At 46.2% G+C, this 20,316-nt stretch overlaps 1 protein-coding gene across 1 annotated transcript; it reads left to right on the top strand.

Moving 5' to 3' along the window:
- The first annotated feature begins 14,433 nt into the window (after positions 1–14,433).
- Cplx1 (complexin 1) lies at positions 14,434–19,909 on the top strand. Its single transcript, XM_035447596.1, has 3 exons — positions 14,434–14,458; positions 16,005–16,180; positions 19,712–19,909. Exons 1-3 carry the CDS (start codon positions 14,434–14,436, stop codon positions 19,907–19,909), a joined length of 399 nt encoding a protein of 132 aa, XP_035303487.1.
- Positions 19,910–20,316: the final 407 nt, after the last annotated feature.

The following is a 20,316-nucleotide window of genomic DNA, read 5'->3' as shown; positions in this document are numbered from 1 at the left end:
CCATTGCCAGTGCTCAGTCACTGAAGGAAGGAGACAATGGTCAGCACCTCTGCTGTCACCTCTGGGAGTGACACATCTGTAGCCACATCTGTTCAGATCTGTGGTTAAAGGTCCCCTGGAATACTTAGTGTAGGAAACAGCAAATAGCCCAGATATATAGTTATCCTTGGAGGAGATTGGGCAACTGTGGGGGTGATTTGCTAGGTGTGGGATCTTCCCAGCTGAATTAGCTAGAAATGGCTATTTTGGCCCAAATGATCTAAATTATTGCTTGTTCTTGCATTATTCTCAGTATGGCACCTATGTGCCACTAACATGTTCTAGTCTCAGAAAAGAAGTATGTAAAGGCCTAGGAGGCAATAAGTACATGGATGGTAGCAAGAGACTCTTAGGGCATCCTAAGAACAAACCCAAGACAGCAGGGCCTCCCTGCACTCACCCTGCCTGGGCAGCTCCAGTGACCTGGGGTGACTTAGTGTGAATAGTATCCTATGGTGAGTTCACTCTGGGTCTGGCTCCACCCACTCCCACTGTCCCTACTTTTGTCAGGGTCTGGTCTCAAGGGTTCTGTGCATTGAGTTCCGAAGACTATTGCTGGTTTCGGTGACACTCGGGGCTTCCTGTGCTGAGAGGATAATGGGGTTGCCACCACGCAGGGCTGCAGGTGAAGCTCTGGGAAGATGTGCCATGGTGAAGTGCCAGATAGCCAGGAGGAAAGCAGCTGGAGACAGGGTGGCTCAGCAATGCCATCAGGACCTGGAGCTACCCTGGTCACTTTGCCCATCCACACTTGTCCTGCTCCTCATTTTTTAAGTGGCTGTTGCTATTCTGGTATCACTCCTTGACTCTGGGTAGAAACTAAGCAACATCCCCGATTGGCAGATGTTTCTGTGGAATCTCGTGGAAGCTTTCCACTAGGCACCACTGGCTGAAGCAGCTACAAAGATGAGGGCCAGTGTAGACACATGAACTCCAGACCAGGGCAGAGCTTAAGTGGATAGCTCTCAGTCTTGATGCTAGGCCTGCTAACCATGAGCCCTTCATAGATAGGATTGCCCATTTCCTGACTCAGCCAGAAGAGCAGGCAGCTAGCAAACACTTGAGGACAAAATACCCACACTCCTGTGCACTCAGAAGACACTAGTGTAATGCATGGCAGCAGATCCAACTTGCGCCCCATAACTCTCAGTGGCTAGAAGGACACTTGAGGGAAACAGCTTGTCTCCCTAAACCTTGAAAGGCAGCTCTGTCCTTAGGAAAGGATATTCCTGGTTGATTAGGCTGTGGATCAACTGAAAATGCCTTAGTCCTGACTGGGTTTGAAGAGGATGCTGAGCACTTCACTGATTGTCATTCAAGTTCTGACCTGTTGGTTGGCAAGAGATCTTGGCTGGGACTCAAGGTACATCTCCCAGCCTTAATGGACACTAGTTCTCATAAGCCCTTGCTAAGGTTGCTCATTGCAGAGATAGCTGTGACAGGCCGTGCTGGAGGTTAACTGGAATAGGACCTTCCCGAGTGAGGGGCAGGTCATTGCTGCCTGATGCTAACGAGCCTAGCAAAGCCCAAACACCCCAAGCTGGAAAAGACATCAAGAAAGAAGAGGCAGATTGCAGGTTCCTCCCAGGCACCTCTCCCACAGGGTACCCTCTTCTGTGACTCCCTTCCATCCACTACCACAGGACAGGGAGAAAAGGGTAAACACCCTGCTCTGCAGAAACCCAGAGTCTGAGATTTCTCACTATCAGCCTGGGACTGCTTGGAGAAGCCCGTGTGCTTAGAGTACCTCTGGAAGAAGGAGACTCTGTCTGGGGGACAGAAAAGTTTCTAGTTGGTCTTACCATCTCTCCAGAGCCATCGTCAACTGCTTTTGCTCCACATAATTTAGTTTTCCAGTGTTATCTCATCTATCAGCCAGTGGTCTTAAGAATACTCAGTGTCACTGCTAAGCCCGTCTTTTACCATCTTCTGGATTAGGGCAAGAATCACTGTTCTCTGCCCTAAGGTTCCAGGGCCTCTTGTTTCATTTTTGCAGAACTGGCAACTCAGCAGGATGAGGCGGACAGCCCAGGGTTCTATAGGAAGAGAGGTGGGCTCTGAGGCCTGAGGCAGTCAGTTGCTGGTGTTAAGCATTGCTACTGGGGAGTTGGTATCCACTGCTAGGTACAGACTGAGGTCCAGAGGTGGAGGACTAGTCAGGCAGGCAGCAGCTGAAGCACAGGCTCTAAGGGAGGCTGGTGCCCTGCTGTCTGCACCAGCTGCTCCTGGCCTTTGTCTCAGACTGACATTTCTGAGGTGGCTGCACCTAATGGAAATGCCAGACTCTGGCTGCTAAGCAGGATGGAGGCTCTCCCAGGCCCCTTCCTTGGGTCCTACCTCACTATCTCTGACCCTTGTCTCCCTCAACAGAGAACAACAGCACTGTCACCTCTGGTCTTTTGAGGTTTGATGGGGAGAGCACATGGCAGAGGCAGTAGACTGGATCAGTTCCTAGTGACTGGCAGAATGACAGAGCAGAGGGCCGGGATTACAATCACACCGAGACTGGGATGGGCCGTCTGTCACAGAGCCCAAATCTTCGAATTTACTAATTGGTGACTTCATCTAATCTCTGTTTCCTCTCTGTTTGTCCTTTCCCAAAAGCCAAGATCAGACACTGTTGTCTGCCTGACACTTTGCTCCACAGGAAAGGACGGCAGTAGCTATAGCAGGCGGTTGCTTCCAGCCTCCTCAAAGGGTCTAGCCAGCAAGGCAGCCATGTGAGCTCCAGCCAGCTTATAAAGACCTGTAGAACCACAAAAGGAGTTGTGCAGAGGAGTAATCTTTGATGTCTCGGGTACAAAATTAAGGGAAACAGTGCAGAAACCGAGTCTGTTTATTCTATCTATCCCAGGACATGAGGTGTAGATATCGGCCTCTACAACACAAGGCTGAGAATGAATCTGAAATTAAAACTGGCCCTGGGAGGACCCTGAATCTGCTTCCCAAAGCAAAGCCATAAGGAATCAATGAGGCCCAAAGCCTGAATATCACCCAGGTCAGGGAAAAGCCCAGCTCATAGATATCCTTCCAGGACCTTTGCCTCTCTAACTTGAAGACATAGCATGGTGGGATCAGGGGCGTCTCTCCAGATCTCCAGTACTCAAGAGAGACATGGGATGTATCTACAGAAGCAAGAATAAGAGCAGAAAGCCAACTTTCTGTGACATTAAAAAATACTACTTATCCCCAGTGGACTGAGGGGTAGGAGTTGGAGACATGTCCAGCAAGCATCTCAGGCCAGAAACATGGAGCCTTGCCTCTAGACCAGAAAGGATAAAAAGTTCTTTCTCACCAGGTACTGAATGTGCTACCCCCTTTCCTATGTACCGTAGGAAATATGTATGTATATTTCCAGAAGGACGCCAAGAAGGAAGGAGGGAAGGAGGGAAGGAGGGAAGGAGGAAAGGAAAAGCCCCATTGTGGATCTGGGCTCATCAGGAATTGCAGTGGCTGGAGGCAGAGGGGCCACTTTGAACAGCATCCCTAGCTAAAGGTGGTCTCTGCATGGTGAGAAATGACTGTTATGTTTTGGTTTCTGTCGCTGTATAAACACAATGCCTGAAAACAACTTAGAGAGGAAAAAGTTTGTTTCAGCTTATAGTTTATAGTCCATTGTTATGGGAAACAGGACAGGAATTTAAGCAAAGCAAGGACCCTGGGGAATTCTGTTTACCAACTTGCTCTCCATGGATTACTCAGCTTGTTTTCTTATAAAACCCAGGACCATCTATCTGTCCAGGGTTAGCACAGCCTACAGTAGCTTTGACCTTCCCCTATCAATCATTAATCAGGGAAATGCCTACACAGACTTACGTCAGCAAGTCTGATGGAAGCAGTTCCTCAGTTGAAGTTCTCTCTTCCCAGATAATCAATTCATGTCAAATTGACAAAAACTAAAACCAGCACAATTTGTTTCATGTTTACTTTAAAACTCCAATGAATAATATAAAAATCATGCTAATCATTCCCTAGTTTTTGCTTAGAATTCTACTTTGAGTTTTTTTCTTGTATTTCCTGGATGCCATTGTCTAGCTGGCCTTGTATTCCTGTGGCTTTATTTGAAAAACTCTAGCCAAGGACAATAATAGATATGCCAATGTTAATGGGGGAAGATCACCAGACTTCAATCTTTACAGACAACTAAGGAGTGCTGAGAGTGGGATAAACAGTCTTCTCCAGGGAAGAGCACACCAGTTGGTTATCTAATACCAAATGGTCAGCCCTGAAAACACACATACAAATAACATTATTCAGACTCAACAGATTATATACATATGTGCATGTAACAACAATGAATGAAAAAAAGAGGCCATGAATTTGAAAGAGAGCAAGAAGGGGTGTATGGGGAGGTTTGGAGAGAGGAAAGGGGAAGGAGAAATGATGTAAGAAATAATAAAAAACAAATGACAAAACCCAACAAATATATGAGTTAAAACCAAAACCACTGGAGCCAGTTTTGGTGCTGTTCAATCAGGGCCAGTTCTCTGGGCAGAGCCAGCAGCCAGTTAGTGATGTGTTAGTGTCTTGGCCCTGATCTCTATTACCCTAATTTTCAGAGGTACTTCCTTTAGGTGTCATGATTTCATTTTAATATGGAGAATAAATTTTACAAAAACTCTGCTACACACCCGGGAGGCAGAGCAGGAAATTTGCTATAGGTGAGCCTACTCTACATAGCAAGTTTTAGTCCATTCAGGGATACAGTGAGAGACCCCCATCTCAAAAACAACACAGATAAGCAAAAATCTTTTTCCAGTGCTCTGGAGCTCACATGCCCTTTAAACACATCATTTCAGGGTTAAAGAAGTAACCCCGTGGGAAGAGGTTTTATTCCTGAGCCTGATGACCTGAGTTCAATCCCTGGATTCCCACATAAGAGAAGAAGAAAACTGATTCTCAAAAGTTACCCACTAACCTCCACAGCCACACCATACACACCCGACACACAATAAATAAATGAATATGTAAAAACAAAACAAAAAAGCAGGATGTGGTAGCATACCTTTAATCTCAGTACCTGAGACCTATGAGAGGTAGAAGCCAGTGGGTCTCTATGAACTTGAGGCCTGCCTGGTGTACATTAGCAACGGCAACATAGTGAGATACTGTTTCAAAAAATAAATAACATTATTTCAGTCCCAACTGCTTGATTCTGAAATGATCAAGTCCTTGCCAAGGCAACTATAGGGGTTCCTTGTACTTTTAAAAATACATTTTAGTAATTTTGCATATTTACAGGTACACTGCCATAGTTTCACACATGTACATAGTACATAATGGTTACACCATGTTCAAATTTTTCCCCACTTACTTCCCTGATGCCTCCTCACAAAGACAAGGTCTCACTATGATGTATCCAGCACAGGCTGGCCCAGCTCAGGACTCTTCTGCCTTTGCTTCCCAGATGCAGGACTTCCTAGCATATTTTCATTCTTTCTTATCCTCTCCTAGTTTTGGTCTTTTGAGCCAGATGTAGAGGGTTGAGCTAACATTCACAAAAGTATTTTGATGTTCACATCTGATTTTGTGATACTTACAAATTTATTTCTTTAAATTTGTTTCATTTTGTTTTGCTTTGGTTTTTGTTGCTGGTTTGGTTTTTGTTTTGTTTTGGGTTTTTTGTTTGTTTGTTTTTTAAAGATGTATTTGTTATGTATTGTGTTCTGCCTGCCTGCCAGAAGAGGGCACATGATTATAGATGTCTGAGAACTACCACGTGTTGCTGGGAATTGAACTCAGGACCTCTGGAAGAGCAGCCAGGTCTCTTAACCCCTGAGCCATCTCTCCAAGCCCTGTTTGTTTTTGAGACAATGTCTCACTATGTAGCCTTGGCTGGCCTGGAACTCACTATGTAGACAAGGCTAGCCTTGAACTCACAGAAATCTGCTTGCCTCTGCTTCCCAAGTGCTGGGATTAAAGACATGCACCACTACACACAGCCAATAAGCTTATCTTTTTTTAAAGAAAAGTATATTTTCCTATCAAAATAGTATAGAGTAACAAAACAATAAGGCAACTATGAAGAAGAGATGTGAAAAACAGACTCCCATGTATGTATGTGCATTACATATGTGCCCGGTGTCCATGGAGACCAGAAATGAGCATTAGAGTTTTTAGAACTAAAATTGCAGATGGTTGTGAGCCGCCATGTGGGTACTAGGAACTGAATCCAGGTCCTCTGCAAGAGCAGCCAATGATTCTAATTGCTAGACATCTTTCTGCCACCCATAAAAGATATAAATGAACAGGTAGGTACTGAAATCTGGAAGGTCCATGATAGGACTCAGGTCTCAGTGGTGTTGGCCACCACTCTCAATACATGAATCTGGTCTCATTTCCCTCCTGAAAGCACCTATTCACCTATGAATGGCGAGTATTCAGGAACTCTGGTGGTAGTCTGGCTTAGGCAAACACTCAACTTGCTGGTAATGAGATACAGAATGAGTGTCGCCTAAGCTCTGAGCTTCAGATGCAGTATACACACATTTGCCCACCTCCCCTCCACCCTTCCTAACAAAGGCCTGAGGGTCACAGGCAGTGCACTGAGTCAATAGCTTCTCCAATCCAGTGCCCTTTAGATTCATGACTGTGAAGTCAGTGACAATTTTAGCTAACCAGAGGAGACACTGTCAATTTATGTTTCTGTAACTACCTTCTTGGGAGGTGTTTGCAGGCCTCCTCACACATTCATAAGTAGAGACCTGCCAGGAGCTGCTGTCACCTCTGGTTTTCCCTTACAACATATGGCACTGTGCCCCTGGGGAGTCATTTCAGTAGCTGGTGCCCAGTGAGGAACTAAATAGGACTGTGCTACATTTCTTACAAAACCTTTAGTTTGTTCTGTAGTTAATATAACTCTCATTTTCCACTTGGTCCTTTTCTCTCCCACCAGCAGCCCACAGCACCATGTGTTCATAGAAGTGGCCATGCCAGACACACTGCTAGGCCTGTTTCTCTCCTTGGAGCCTTCCCTTCTGTCTGCATTGATAGATTTCTGGACAGCTACTCAGTAGGGACACTGGGGCCTTTCTACGAATGCTACAAGGAGCTGAAGAGCTATCTTTGTTCTCCATCATTGGAGACAATTTGGCTGGGTATAAATTTCCAGATTTGAATGAATTTCCCATATACACTTGCAGGCATTTTTTGTTGTTGTTGGTCCAGCTTATGAGGTCTCAGGTAAAGTCCCTATCTGTGCTTCCAACCTACTGCATAGGCTTTTAGGGTTTCCTCTCTGATCTCAGTATCAGGAGTTTCTGGGAGTTAAGAACATTCTATGTGTCTTGTTTAATTCATGTTGGTGTGAAGTTCAGTTCCTGAATTTTTTTTTCCTGTTGCTTCTTTGTTCTTCTCGTCTTCTCTAGCACTAAAAACTCAGTCCTAGACTCCACTCTGGTTTCTTCTGTTTTGTTTGTTTTGTTATTTTTCACTATAGCTTTTATTCTGTTTTCTGAGATAGTTCCAACATTTCATCTTCTAACCCTTCAAGTAAGTTTTTATCTTTTGTACTTGTGCCTTTAATTTCCCAGAGCTCAGCCAGGCGGTGGTGGCACACGCCTTTAATCCCAGCACTCAGGAGGCAGAGGCAGGTGGATCTCTGTAAGTTTGAGATCAGCCTGGTCTACGAGAGCTAGTTCCAGGACAGCCTCCAAAGCCACAGAGAAACCCTGTCTCGAAAAACCAAAAAAAAGAAAAAAAAATTCCAAGAGCTCTAGAGTGTGGGTCACCTCACATTTGCTCAAGAGTAGTACCAGGTTGGTACAGTTAAAGGACATGGCAGGAAGGCAGATGCCTCTGGTTGTTGCCCACAGGCTTAGCCATGTGATGTTGTATCTGGCTTCCCTGTCTTGCTGTGTCTCTAACATCCCTTTAGTACTTTCTTTTCTGATTGGAGACGTCATGTTCATGTTCTTCTGATTGGAATCTCTGAGCTTCCCTTTGGTTGTGTGTGGTGAGTCGGCTGGTGTGCTCCTATGTCTTTATGGGACTACAGTTCTTTCAGAACCTATGCGGTTGAGTGATGGCTCTCCTTTCAGGGCTATGTTATTTAACTGTTGCTGTGAAGACACCATGACCAAGGGAGCAGGCAGACAGAGTACTGGGGCAGCAGCTTTGAGCTGATACCCTTATATGCAAGCAGGAGGCAGAGAGAGAAATAATCGGAAATGGCTTTTTGAAACCTCAAACACCACCCACCATGGCACACCCCCTCCAACACTGCCAGACCTAATGCTTCCAAACAGTTCCACCAGCTGAGGACCCAGGACTCAAATTTATTCACACCACCACAAGGACACAAACATTTCCTCAGCTATGCCTATAGCTCCACATGTCACCGTCTCCCCAATGCCTTGGAACTGCTTTTGTATTTGTTTTTTTCTTTGTTTAGCATCCAAAGTAATGGGTTTCATTGTGGTATTTTTATAATTACTTTGTTTTTGTTGGTCACTCTTCCTCATTATTCTCCTCCACCCATCTACCCCCCCCCCCGTCACATTGACTGTATTCCATAACCGTTCTGCTTTCACAGAAAGTGTGTTCCCTTACTCTTTCTCCATCTTCACACTTGTTTTTCCCCCTCTCATATGAAATTAAAATGCCTCTGAACAGCAAAGGAAACTGTCAGAAAAGTGAAAAGACAGAATAGGAGAAATTTCTTGCCTACTATACCTTAGGAGGACGTTAATATGTCGAGAGCATATAAGAAGCTGGAGCATTAAGCATTCCCTGGTATTTTGAGATGGCTTCCTATATAGCCCAAGCTGGTCTAGAATTCACAGTCATCCTGCCTCATTCTCCTCAGTACACCACCATACCTGGCTAAAGCAGTGTTCAGAAGGAAATCTCTGTCATGAAACTCTATTAAAAGATAAGCTATAAATAGTTCACTTTAGCTTTTAGCATAAAAATCTAGAGAGATAGCTCAAGGGGTTAAAAGTATATACTGTGAATAAAATAGGAACAATGAATAAACCAAAGATATGTTTGGTTTTGATAGCCAGCAAAGCCCCCAAATTATATACTGTGGGGCTCTACTGATATAAAATTCCAGAGAACAATTTCTGTGGAAAAGAAGATGAGGTCATCTGGGTGCTTGAGTAGGCACTATGGCTACTAGAAGCCTGTCTTTGGCCTCACAGATTTATATATTCTGATAACCCGTATGTGCTTTAGTAGTGGGTTCAATGTGGCATGGTCACGTTGTGGCTATGTGTGTAGACTCCACTTTTTACCACATGTGCAAAGCAAGATGAAGGAGGCAGGCCAGTAGTCAGACATGGGGCAAGTTCCTGTTATTCCAGGCCATCTCTAAAGGGGATGAAAGCTATAGCTACCCGAGGGACACAGAAACCCATTGTTTGTGGGGGAAGGAAACAGGAAGGTTCTGGGACCACACGAATGCTCAGAAGAATGGCACCTTATGACACAGGTACACAAAGGCCTCTGGGTGACATCTGTGTCATGACTGATGCTTTGGTGCTGGGGAATCTCTACCTTCTGCAAATGAGCTCCACTGAACTTAGGTTGAGTTTTCCTATAGGTTTCCCTAGAAAATGACAGATGCCAGTTTCTCTTCTGTTGAATATTACTCTGACCCATGTGCTGGTGCCTAGTCTTTTGGAAGCCCTAGTGCTCTCTCTCTCTCTCTCTCTCTCTCTCTCTCTCTCTCTCTCTCTCTCTCTCTCTCTCTCCCTTCCCCCTCTTTCTTCTTCCCTCCCTCCATCCATTCCTCCATTTCCTTCAACATGACTTCTGGCATTGCTTTCATGCTCATTTAATAAAAATAACCCAGAGGGTTTCCTTCTTTTTTTCCAAGAACATTCAAAATATCATGGGAATTATCTGTTTCTTCAATGTTTGAAAGATCCCATCTGTGAATTCCTAGACATTATTCTCAGCTTTTTATAATAAGAATATTTTGAAGTATGGATTTCATTCAAGATTTCCCATGTGTGAGGATAGAAAATATACTGTATTGTTTGGTTATTGCTTGCTTATTAGTGTGTGCGAGTGTGTTGATTTATGTGCATGTGTGTGAAGAGGCCAAAGAAGGATGCTGAGTGTTCAGCTATATGGTTGCCACCTTATTCCTTTAAAACAGTAACTCTCACTGTACCTGGAGCTCGGCTGACTTCTAGCAGGCCAGAACAATCCTCCTGTCTCCACCTCTCATGTGCTTTTTATTACACTGATGCTAGCATCTAAACTCAGGTCTTCATGTTTGTATGCCACCCACTGAGCTACTACTCCAGCCCCTGTTTGGTCCTTTAATTTCCTCTCTGTTTTGGCTTGCTTGTTTTATTTACTGTGGAGGACTGAGGTAGAGGCATACCTCATCCTGCAAGCCCTCATGGGTTCAGGAACTGTGTTCAGGAGTTTGCAAGCCAGCTGCTTTCTAGAGCCTATATCTTGCCCTCATTACCTCTAGTTTCTGTGTTGGCAGTGACTATACTACAATATCCACAGCCCATCTGCTGCTAGGGAGGTCACATATGCGCAGCCCTCATTGCACAGTGATGTCATTACCAGTCATGCTTCACTGGTCCCAGCCTCATGTATGCTTTGGGAAACCTCCCTACCAGGAAGATGGGATTATAAGTAATTTAAATTATATTTATTCTTTTATTGTAGTAATATATACGAGTTTCATTATCTTAATCAATTTTAGGTGCACAAAGCAGTGACATTAAACACATAACCTCTACTTCTGGAATGTACTCATCTTTGTACATTCCGGGGAATGTACAAAGTGTCTCTAAGTGTCCCAGGGAAACACTTACCTCCCTGTGTCTCCCAGCCCCCAAACTACTTTCTATTTTCTGCTCTGTGGATGTGAATCCCCTAAGAACTTCACAGCAGCTGTCCTTTGTGATTGGAACATTTCACTCAGGATAATGTCCCCAGGGTTTTTCCATACTGTCTTGTGTTAAAACTCCCTTCTTTTTTTCAAAGTGAACAATATGCAAGTTGGGGACAGACACATTTTCTTTCTTTCTCCATTCACCATGGACTGATGCTTGCTGCTTTGCCTCCTGGCTATTGTGAATGATGCTGCTCAGACTAGGGGTGGACAAATATCTGTTTGAGTTCCTGCTTTCCACTCAGAAGTGGAATTACTGGGTCATATGGTAATTCTGTACTGGTCTTTTTATTATATATGGAGGTGTTTTGCCTGCAAGTGCACATGTATGCCATGTGTGTGAGACCAGAAGAGAGAATTGGGTCCCATGGCACTGGAGTTACAGTCAGTCGTGAGCTACCATGTAGGTACTGGGAACCTGGGTCCTCCACAAGAGCAGCCAGTGCTCTTAACTGTGAAACTTCAATCCCAGTGCTTGGCCTTTTGAGGACCGACCAAACTGTCTTCCATGGGCTGAACCACTATACATTCCCAGCACAGGGTTCCACTTTCCTGACGTCTTTACCAATACTCCCTGTTTTGTTTTGTTTTTCTTTTCTTTTCTTTTTTTTTTTTAATACTTGCCCTAGTTAGTATTTTGTGAGGTATCTCAGTGTAGTGGAGACTGACATTTGGTAGTGAACATTCCCCACAGTTTTCCCAGAGCTGAGGATCAGGGGAAAGATGACATGCAGCCTCTGCTATTTTTTCATCCTCAAAGAGCTGTGAGAACAAGGGTATTTTTGCCTGTCAGGTGTGTGTGTGTGTGTGTGTGTGTGTGTGTGTGTGTGTGTGTGTGTGTGTCTGTGTGTGTGTGTGTGTGTGTGTGTGTGTGTGTGTGTGTTGTGTGTGTGTGTGTTGTATGTGTGTGTTGTGTGTGTTGTGTGTGTGTGTGTGTGTGTCTGTGTGTGTGTGTGTGTGTGTGTGTGTGTGTGTGTGTTGTGTGTGACATGGTTTCTCGTATAGCCTTGGATGTCCTGGAACTCATCCTGTCCGGTGTGTGTGTGTGTGTGTGTGTGTGTGTGTGTGTGTGTGTGTGTGGTTTTTCAAGACAGGGTTTCTCGGATGTCCTGGAACTCACTCTGTAGACCAGGCTGGCCTCAACTCACAGAGATCCACCTGCCTCTGTCTCCTGAGTCCTGGCATTAAAGTACACTAGTATGCCCAGCTGCCCATCAGGTTTTCTCCTTGCTTTCCAAAAATGGAGTCTGTGACGTACTTTTCTGCACACAGCAGGCCTATTATAGAGCACTGGGCAGCCTGTCAGCTCCCTCTAGGATACTTATGTTCTCTTCTAGATGTTCCATATCACTGTAGCCCCAGAAGCTCCCTGGTTATATGGCCACACACCCAAGACATCCCTTGTCTCTAGACTTGTGTTGAGATAGTAGACATCTGGGGACCCATGCCCCAACAAAGGCCATTTTAAACAGATGGCTAGAGTGTGAGGGCTAGGTAGAAGGGTGTGCATAATAACATCTGGCTACTTTCTCAAGCCTCTGCCACTAACCCTCTTTCTCCAAGCACTAACTGTGCACCTTCCCCAGCAAAGGACATGATGACATTTAAAACGTCTACAGCATGACCACCTTGGAATTATCTGTCACTCTATTGGCCTTTCTAGGACTCTGTATTTTCAGTCCTTTTTGTTTTGTTTTGCTTTGCTTTGCTCCAGGGTCTCAGGTAGCTCAGGTTGGTCTCAAACTAATTATTTAGTTAAGATTGGCCTTGAACTCATGAACCTCCCGCCTCCACCTCTCAAGTTCTTATGGCAGAATGAAATGGTGAGGCACACCTGCAGACTTAGAACTTGAGATTGCATTGGATTTTCTTTTTCTTTTTCTTTTCTTTTCTTTTTTTTTTTCTTTTCTTTTTTTTTTTTTACTTTTCAAGTCAGAGTTTCTCTGTGAAGCCCTGGTTGTCTGGGAACTCAATATGTAGATCAAGCTGGTCTGGAACTCTGTCTCCCGAGTGCTTGGATTAAAGGTGTGGCTGCCACCGCCTGGTTAGGACTAATGTTTTTTTCTTAGGAAGATTATGAACCCCTCCACTTTGTTTTCATGCTTTATGATTAAAGGCTGTAATTATTCTTCCAGAACAATTTTAGTCACAGATCTTATTTTTAGACAAATAGTCTGTTAGATTAGGCTAATCAAATCATGGAGTGAAGATTTTGGGATAAAGATCCCTTTGTCTACACCGAAACTGTCCAGATTTTCTCTTCGGCTTCTGGGGGTGTGCTAATACCCCATGTAAACACTACCAGGTGCAATCAGGGGCCTGTGACTCACAAGAAGCCAGAGAACAACTATACAGTGTCTGATTTTTTTTTTACTGTTTTCAAGCTGTTTACACCTTCAGTTTTACTGTTCACTTTAGTTGAAAGGCAAACTACAGGTTTGTTTCTAATATTTGAACCTCTGTGGCTATAAGTTTGATCTTTCGTTTAGAGCTTGTAGCTTGATTAGGTCAGGACCAGGAAACATGGTTTCTATCACCTCTGGTTTTAGTCTTTTAGATTGTATAGTCGTTTGAATTGTGGCATGTCTGGTGTTCAGGAGGTACTTATATTACTCCTACAGGAATTGGTCAACAAACTTCCATAGGTCCAAGGCTGTTGCCACCCCCAGATAATCCCAAAGTTACCTTCTCACCATAGATCAATCCACACTTACATTTACTTAAATAAAAATCATTTCATTCATTTCTGGCTTTTTTCACCATTATCAAAGAGTCTGGGTGTCTTCCATGTTATTGGGTGTGTCACTCAACGGTCTACTTCTTTTCATTGCCGGGTAGTACTCTCTTCCTCACCTGTGTGTTTCATGGGTTAATTGTCCATTTGCCTGCTGATGAACAGATAAGTTATTTTGTTTTTTCACTCTGTTGGGTAAATGCTTGGCACTATGCTTTTTGAATCACATTATAGGTGTATTTAACACTGTAAGAAACTAATAGTTCCATGGTAGAGTGCTTGTCTAGTACATGTGAGGTCATAAATTCAATTCCAAGTGGGGGGGGCAGAGCTGACATTGATCCACCGTCCTCCAACCCCTCTGTCATCTGCATTCCCACCAGTATTGCTGCTGTTTGCACAGTGTTCTGGGTAGAACTTACATAGCCAATCTCTACTTGTTGGTGACTTAAGCTGGAATTCCTGTGACTAAGCATTGCTTCTATCAGCCAGTTGTACCTTTCAACACACTTATTTGCCATATGTGTAAGTTCCTTGGTAAAAGATCTGCTAAAACCTTTTTTCATCTTTGCATGTGTGTGAGCACATTCGCTTGTCAATATGAGCGTGTGAATGTCACTGTGTGTGCATGCACACAGCCTTCCAGAGCTGCCTCCATAGTCTGAAGTCCCATAACACAAGGAGACCTTCCTTTAGAGTCCAGAGCCCAAGCAGGAATCCCTGGCACATAGGAAAGTCCAGGGAAGGCTCAATAGGCACACAGCTACATAGTAGCACATAGTTGACATTCAGTAAAATGGAGATTGCAGCCTACGTGATGGGTGGGATTCCGGACAGGCCTAAATAGGTAGCCACAAGCCACACTGCTCCCAATGTCACACTCCAGCCCCTGTCCATCTCCCTCTGGGTTCAGTGGTTCTCAACCTTCTTAGTGCTGTGACCCTTCAGTATATAACAGTTCCTCATGTTGTGCTGACCCCCAACCATAAAATCATTTTCATTGCTACTTCATAACTGTAATTTTGATACTCTTATGAGTTGTAATATAAATATCTGTGTTTTCTGATGGTCTTAGCAACCCCTGTAAAAGGGTCATTTGACCAACCCCCCCACCCCCCACCCCCGCAAACTGCTCTAAGACTAGACAAAGATGCCAGATTCAGTTCTCTCTGTTTTAGAATGCCAGCACCTCTCAGAGGGAGAAATAATTATGGGTCTCTCTCACTTGCGTGCAAATTAGCTTGTTCTAGTAGGGAATAAAATTTACATGAAAGCTGCCAGGATTGCAAGGTTTGTCCTTGCCTGCCCCAACACCTGCCAGAGACAGCTGTGCTAGAGGCAGAGAGTTTCCAGTGAGTTACCTGGAAAACTGTTGGAAGATTATTACTTCCTGACCCAACTTTGCTTAAGTTATTGACCCAGAATCTCCTTTGCAAGTTTCTAGATGCAGCTGAAGACTGACCAAGAAGCTCACAATGTTCACTAAGATTCAGGATCTGTTCTGTCAGCAAATGCCTATTTCAAGTTGGTTCTCTGTCTCCATCCTGACAATGGCAACAATATGTCTTCTGTCTCTTCACACCCTCTCACCTGTGGTAGAGTTTCAGGCAGCCAAAATGTCTCAGGCAAAGGAGAGAGGACAGATGGCTTTGCTCTTGCTTGTCGTGGTGCATAGGGTTGGCTGGTACTACAGAGAAACAAAAACCAGTGAACCAGCACCCACACTGAGATCCTGTGGGGCTTGCCAGGTCCCCATCCTGGGTGACACAGGGTCTGGGTGCAACAGGCTGAGGATTGCTCATTGGGCCAAGCTTTCGTGTGTAATTATAGCCTCTGTCCTACAGGCTAAATGTAAGGGCATTTGGGGTGGTTTTGTAGGGCTTGTGACTCAGGAACTCATGAGAAAAGTGGTGCCTAGCATAGGGGCAATTAGGGTGTTGGTGCCGAGGACAGGCAGTGCCTGCAGCCTGTTGCTTACTTTACTGAACAATATTTCCCACCAGACTTCTGTCCCCTGCTGCTCATCATCCATGTTCTGCATATCTGGATTTTCCTTCTACCACCTTCCAGAGCCCAATCCTCTGCCGGACCCAAGTCTCAGGGAGGATATACACCTCCCTCTCAGGAGCACATGGATGAGCAGACACACCAGTGCACCCAAGCACACATATACAATAACATGGTCCTACTCAGATAAAAATATACACAGGTAAGTATATGAACATGCAACTAGAACCCAACCACTCACACGTGTAGATGGAAGTACACGCCCTCTGCTTCCCTCAAGGGAGGGGCACCACTGGACCCATGGCTCCAGAAAGGAACTCTGAAGGCTACTTACTGCCTTACCTCTGCTGTTGTTCCCAGGGGCCACCAAGGACATGGGCAAGATGCTCGGGGGTGATGAGGAGAAGGACCCTGATGCTGCCAAGAAGGAGGAGGAACGGCAGGAGGCACTGCGGCAGGCAGAGGAGGAGCGCAAAGCAAAGTATGCCAAGATGGAGGCAGAGCGCGAGGTCATGCGGCAGGGCATACGAGACAAGGTGGGTAACTGACAGGTGCAGGGAGGAGAGCCACAGGGAGGACTGCCTCAGGCAGTGACTGCAGCAGCCTCCTTCCTTGGCAATGGCTAACAGCTTCCCTTTTACTCCTTGTTCAGGGATCAAGACCAAAACCTTGAGAACTAGACTGTTGTGGACTACAAATGTTCACATCTGGATGGGGGTCATTCTGACGGCTGGCTTTCTCTACCCCTCATGTCAGCACTGATTGCTCTCCTGGAGTTTAGGGCCCCTACCCAGAAAGAAGGTTCTGAGAGAGGAATGGGGATTGGTTGAGCTGGAAGTCTTGGAGGGTCAGGAAAATCAGGACCGGAGGTTTCCCTTCACCTTTGCTTCCAAGACTTATACATGGTGACTGAGTGGCAGTTCTTGGTCACCTCGTGGCTGTCACCTGTGGGTGAGGCAGCCAGAGAGCATTGTGCCTATTCATGGTAGGAAAACAGGTCCCACGTGGAATCCTGAATTGAGGCCTCTGTACAGCTACATCTTTCAAGAGGATGACATCTGCCCACTCCTCCCTCAGTTCTTACTCTAGCTAGTCAGGTAATGAAGTCTGGACAGAACCCTGAAAAAGTGGTTGCCTGCTTAGCAGTGTGCAACTGATGCTAAGCCAGTGGGAGGACACAATAGTGGAGCCCTGGCTCCAGTCCTGTGCCTCTGGGGAGTGCAGAGCCACGGTGGGCATGTGTGACCCCTGCTCACAGGTCAGGTGCATAGTGGGGACAGTTATTGTCCACACAAAAGAGAGGCTCCAGACTGTGAGAAGAAGCATATCAGCTAGAGCCTTCCTGGCTTTGTGGAGTGGGTCAGCAGGCTTGGGTGGGCGAGATAATCCTCCAGTCCTGGACTTGAGGAGATGCTAGACTGGAGAGTGGGCAGCTCAGGTTCTAGGCCCTTTCCTGCCTGTGGATCCACATCAGGTTCTCTACTGATGTGTCACTGGTTGAGGCAGACCTTTGAGACTCGTGGGAAAGGAAAGCCATATCTCCTGAGGTAGATAGAAGGGGATAGCTATTAGGTCTCAGGGCACACTGGGTCCTTGACCTCACAAAGGGCCAAATGGGTGGCTGGCCTCCCCTTTCCACCCATGTCCTGCCCTCACCCCACACTTGGTGCAGAGTGCTGTTTATGGGGTCTGGGCTATGCACCTGACACCTGCCTTGGAGCACTGTCACTGGACAGTTTCCTGGGTCCTGTAGAAAGTGCCTGCTCATTTTGCTTCGACTCTACCTTCTACAGCCAGTGAGTTACTTATCATGGTTAGCAAGATGTGCTACCGACCATGTGAGCAACGTGGTGACAGACCCCTGAATTAACTGTAATACGGAAGGATGAGGATGCACATGAGAAAGCAAGAGACAGAGAGTTAGACAGACACAAAAACTGTGAGAGGGAAACAGTTTAGAGGGAAGAGCAGAGAAGCAAGAGAGAGCCAAGAGTCACAGAGGTCCCTCCCAAGGCAGAGCTTAGAGGGAGTAGGAAGGACAAAGCAAGTTTGGGGTAGGGCGCTATGCTAGATGTCTAGGTGTTCAGTGGTTCCAAGTCCAGGGATGGGCTGGGTTTTGGATACAGGGGAGTCCTGTGACTGGCTCAGTCCACCGAGGAAGTTCCTGCCAGATACCACCCCACCTACAAAGGCTTTGACCTCCCAGTATTTTTTTAAAAACAAAACAAAACATGGGATTCAGCCAGGCAGTGTTGGTGAGTGCCTTTAATCCCAGCACTCAAGAAGCAGAGATAGGTGGATCTCCATGAGTTTGAGGCCAGCCTTGTCTACAGAGTGAGTGCCAGGACAGCCTCCAAAGCTACACAGAGAAACCCTGTCTCAAAAAAAAAAAAAAAAAAAAAAAAAAAAAAAAAAAAAAGATTCAAGGAATACTCTACAGGATGACTGAAGAGATTGATCCGCAGTCCGTAAGGCTAAGGTTTCTTTATTCAGATAAACACCAGCCAAGCGCAAGCCAAAGCGTGCCAGAGGCAGCAAGGCAGCCAGGCCAGAGAGAGGGGCTATCCACGTGTCCGCAGTCCCTTAAGAATCCTTTAGACCGCCCCTCACCACGCCCTCATGGGCGTGTCCCGGTACACCTGTCGGGGCTACTAGGAGGCGGGGCTACAGTGTCTCCCTACAGGTACCTTCTCCACCTCTCTGTTTTCACACATTTTCCTGGAAATTGTGAAGAAATTTGTAAATGGAGGTTTCTCTCCTGCCCTCCAGTTCCTGAATAAACACTCAGAGGCTTAATATTAATTATAATTGTTTGACCAATGGCTCAGGATTGTCTCAAGAGTGGGGTGTTTCCTGGAGAAGTGTTCATCTCCATTAGGAAGTCATCTAAGCAGGCACTCGATTTGCAAACCCACCATCCAATTTATATTTCCACCATCTGTTTGTGCACACAGATTTGCACACACACCTTCAGGTTTGCATATGAACCTTCCTTCTGGTAAAGACACAAGGCCCAGGTGTAAAGTTGGCATGTTTTAGCCCCCACACTGCTGTGTTCACTTAGGCTCTCTCAGCCTGTGTGATGATGAAAGGTGTGCATGTACATACTAGCTAGAGCTGTTGGCTCTTAGCACTGATAGCCACTATAGGCTTTTTCTTAACAAATGTTCTTAGGTCTTCTGTTATCTCTAAATATCAGACCCCTTACCCAGTCCCCAGTCTTCACCTGGCTCTGGAAGCTACCCAGGGTATGACTCTAACACACCTGACTGATACTTCCTGTGGTCCTGTCCTTGGAATGATGCTTCTGCACACCTGACAATAATGAATACCTGGCCTGGATTAGACTGGCATCACTGGAGTCCAGAAGATCAGAACAGGCCACACCAGTGGAGTCTGACTCTGGGATGTAGCCTGGATGGCATTCTTCAGCAGAATAACCATAACTTTCCCTATGATACAGCTCAAACTGTCTGTAGCCTCAAAATGACCTTGAACACCAATGGACAAATTAGCCTTCAGGAAAAGTAACCAAAGCAGTAGTTACACCCATTTGATCACACACTTGTTCCCAGTGTAGCCTTAGGCAGACTCTCAGATTGCCCATAGACCTCACCTGGTCTATGCCTGCTGCTCTTCCCCTGGCTGGAAGGAAGTTGCTCTGGCCTGACCTAGTTTCTGGATAGTTATGAACTGCCTGGCACCGGTATTAGGAATCAAACTTAGGCCCGAGTCTGAAATAGCAGCAAGTGCTCATAACTGCTGAACCATCTCTCCAGCCACTCCCAGACTCTTTTTCTCTTTTACATCCCGTGTGTCCTTCAGGCACCTCTTAATTGTCCCATTTTCTGGGTGGTCTTCCAAAACCTGAACAGGAGTCCTGGTGAATAGGATGGGACTCGGCTGAAATCTTCCTTGGCCATGAGTACCACCTTTCAGGGTCCCTGGTTGGTTTCTCCAGTACAGAAAGGCCCTGGCCTCTCTGGGTATTGCATCAGTGCCACCCAGGCTGGGGGCTAGGGAGGGAGGTATGCTAAGCCCTGCCTTGACTACCCTTTCCTTCACAGTATGGCATCAAGAAGAAGGAGGAGCGTGAGGCTGAGGCCCAGGCAGCCATGGAAGCCAACTCAGAAGGCAGTCTGACTCGGCCCAAGAAGGCTATTCCACCAGGCTGTGGGGATGAGCCGGAGGAGGAAGATGAGAGTATCCTGGACACTGTCATCAAGTACCTGCCTGGGCCACTGCAGGACATGTTCAAGAAGTAATGATACTGGGTCAGCGCCCGGAGCCCTGCCCATTGTACAGACCCCCCTCGGAGCCCACCCCCACAAGGGATGTTGGGAGCAGATGCAGCCCCCCCTGCAAAAATAAGCCATAGTCCTAGATCTATCCTGCCCATGTCCTCCTCGCGCCTCGGGAGCCTCTGGCCACCCCTCCCCGCACTGCCATCATTGACCCCACCAGGCAAGGGTGTGACCCTCAGGCCCCTGTGCTGTGCATCCTTGCCTTTGGGTGGTTGGACCCCTCCTTACTAATCTTGAGTTCACCATTCCCACTGAGCCTGCCCAAGGTCAGGCCCCGAGGGCCAGCCCTGACCACCCGTGGGGTGCCATTCCTCCGTGGCTGGCCACCAGTCAGGGCCTAAACTCAGGAGCACAGCCATAGTGGGGTG

This window comes from Cricetulus griseus, chromosome 7, assembly GCF_003668045.3.
Source record: "Cricetulus griseus strain 17A/GY chromosome 7, alternate assembly CriGri-PICRH-1.0, whole genome shotgun sequence".
Taxonomy (NCBI): domain Eukaryota; kingdom Metazoa; phylum Chordata; class Mammalia; order Rodentia; family Cricetidae; genus Cricetulus; species Cricetulus griseus.
This window is presented reverse-complemented; position numbering and strand designations above follow the sequence as displayed.